The 1,369-nt window shown below is 49.4% G+C and overlaps 1 protein-coding gene across 1 annotated transcript in view; it reads left to right on the top strand.

Moving 5' to 3' along the window:
- The window catches only part of GRIPAP1 (GRIP1 associated protein 1), a 38,210-nt gene that overhangs the window by 2,642 nt on the left and 34,199 nt on the right, over positions 1-1,369 (top strand). The window contains exons 2-3 of the mRNA XM_023519039.1: positions 902-968; positions 1,112-1,173. Coding sequence (XP_023374807.1) covers positions 902-968; positions 1,112-1,173 — 129 coding nt within the window. The remainder of the gene's footprint in view (positions 1-901; positions 969-1,111; positions 1,174-1,369) is intronic.

Raw genomic sequence — 1,369 nt, 5'->3', positions numbered from 1 at the left:
GAGTCTCATTATGTTGCCCTCAGTAGAGTGCAGTGGCATCACAACTCACAGCAACCTCAAACTCTTGGGCTTAAGCGATTCTCTAGCCTCAGCCTCCCAAGTAGCTGGGACTACAGGTGCCCACCACAACAGCTGGCTATTTTTAGAAATGGGGTCTCGCTCTGGCTCAGGCTGGTCTCGAACTCATGAGCTCAGGCAATCCACCCGCCTCGGCCTCCCAAGTGCTAGGATTACAGGCGTGAATCATCATGTCTGGCTGCAGGGGAGGAACTTTATCCTGTGGGCATATGAACAAGAGCCCAATTGGAGCAAGACTCTGTGATGGCCTTTGTGCTGAATAGATTGGGGCTGGGGAGATGGAGGTTGAGACTATCTTGGGTTACAAGTGGAGCTGGAGACAGTGGGACAGGGACTGAGAGCCTGAAGGCTCACTTTGAATGTAGCATGTACCATGTACAGGTAAAATGGCTTAAGAGGTACGTGGAGGGTGTGGGATCTGGGGCTTAGGCGCTTGAGTTCCTCATGGTGGGGGTAGGGGTGCTTTCCTGACCAATTCTTTTTTTTTTTCTTTTAAGAGACAGAGTCTCACCCAAAACAAACAAACAAACAAACAAACAAAAAAAGAGACAGAGTCTCACTCTGGCACCTTTGGTAGAGTGCTATGGTGTCACAGCTCACAGCAACCTCCAGCTCTTGGGCTTAGGTGATTCTCTTGCCTCAGCCTCCCGAGTAGCTGGGACTACAGGCGCCTGCCACAGTGCCTGGCTATTTTTTGTTGCAGTTTGGCCAGGGCCGGGTTCGAACCCACCACCGTCTGTATGTGGGGCCAGTGCCCTACTCACTGAGCCACAGGCACCACCCATCCTGACCCATTCTTTTCCTTTTCTTGCTTTTCCTAAAGGCTCAGCTCTTGGAACTCCGAACAAACAACTACCAGCTTTCAGATGAACTACGGAAGAATGGTGTTGGTGAGTCAGGAGGGTCTCATTAGATGGGGTTGGGGGTGACTTTAGGGGATAGAAGCCAGAGTTTTCCCTCAGAGGCCTGGTAGGAAGACATTTCAGCCCTTGCTACTGCCTGAAGCTGTGATTCCTTGCTTTCCCCACACCAGAACTTGCCAGTCTTCGACAGAAGGTCGCCTACCTGGATAAGGAGTTCAACAAAGCTCAGAAGGTACCTCCCTCCACCCACCCACACTTCCTTCTACTACCCATCTGACTCATTCATCTATCCAGTGAGCACCCAGAGTAGACCAGACCTGATGGTGCATGCTATTTTTATGTAGTCATTTAAAGAATTCTCATGGAAGTCTCTAGTTTGCTAATTTTACCTAATGCTGCTTAATTTATTGATTCATTTTTTTTTTTTT

This window comes from Otolemur garnettii, unplaced genomic scaffold (assembly GCF_000181295.1).
Source record: "Otolemur garnettii isolate 467f Iridium unplaced genomic scaffold, OtoGar3 scaffold00153, whole genome shotgun sequence".
NCBI lineage: Eukaryota > Metazoa > Chordata > Mammalia > Primates > Galagidae > Otolemur > Otolemur garnettii.
This window is presented reverse-complemented; position numbering and strand designations above follow the sequence as displayed.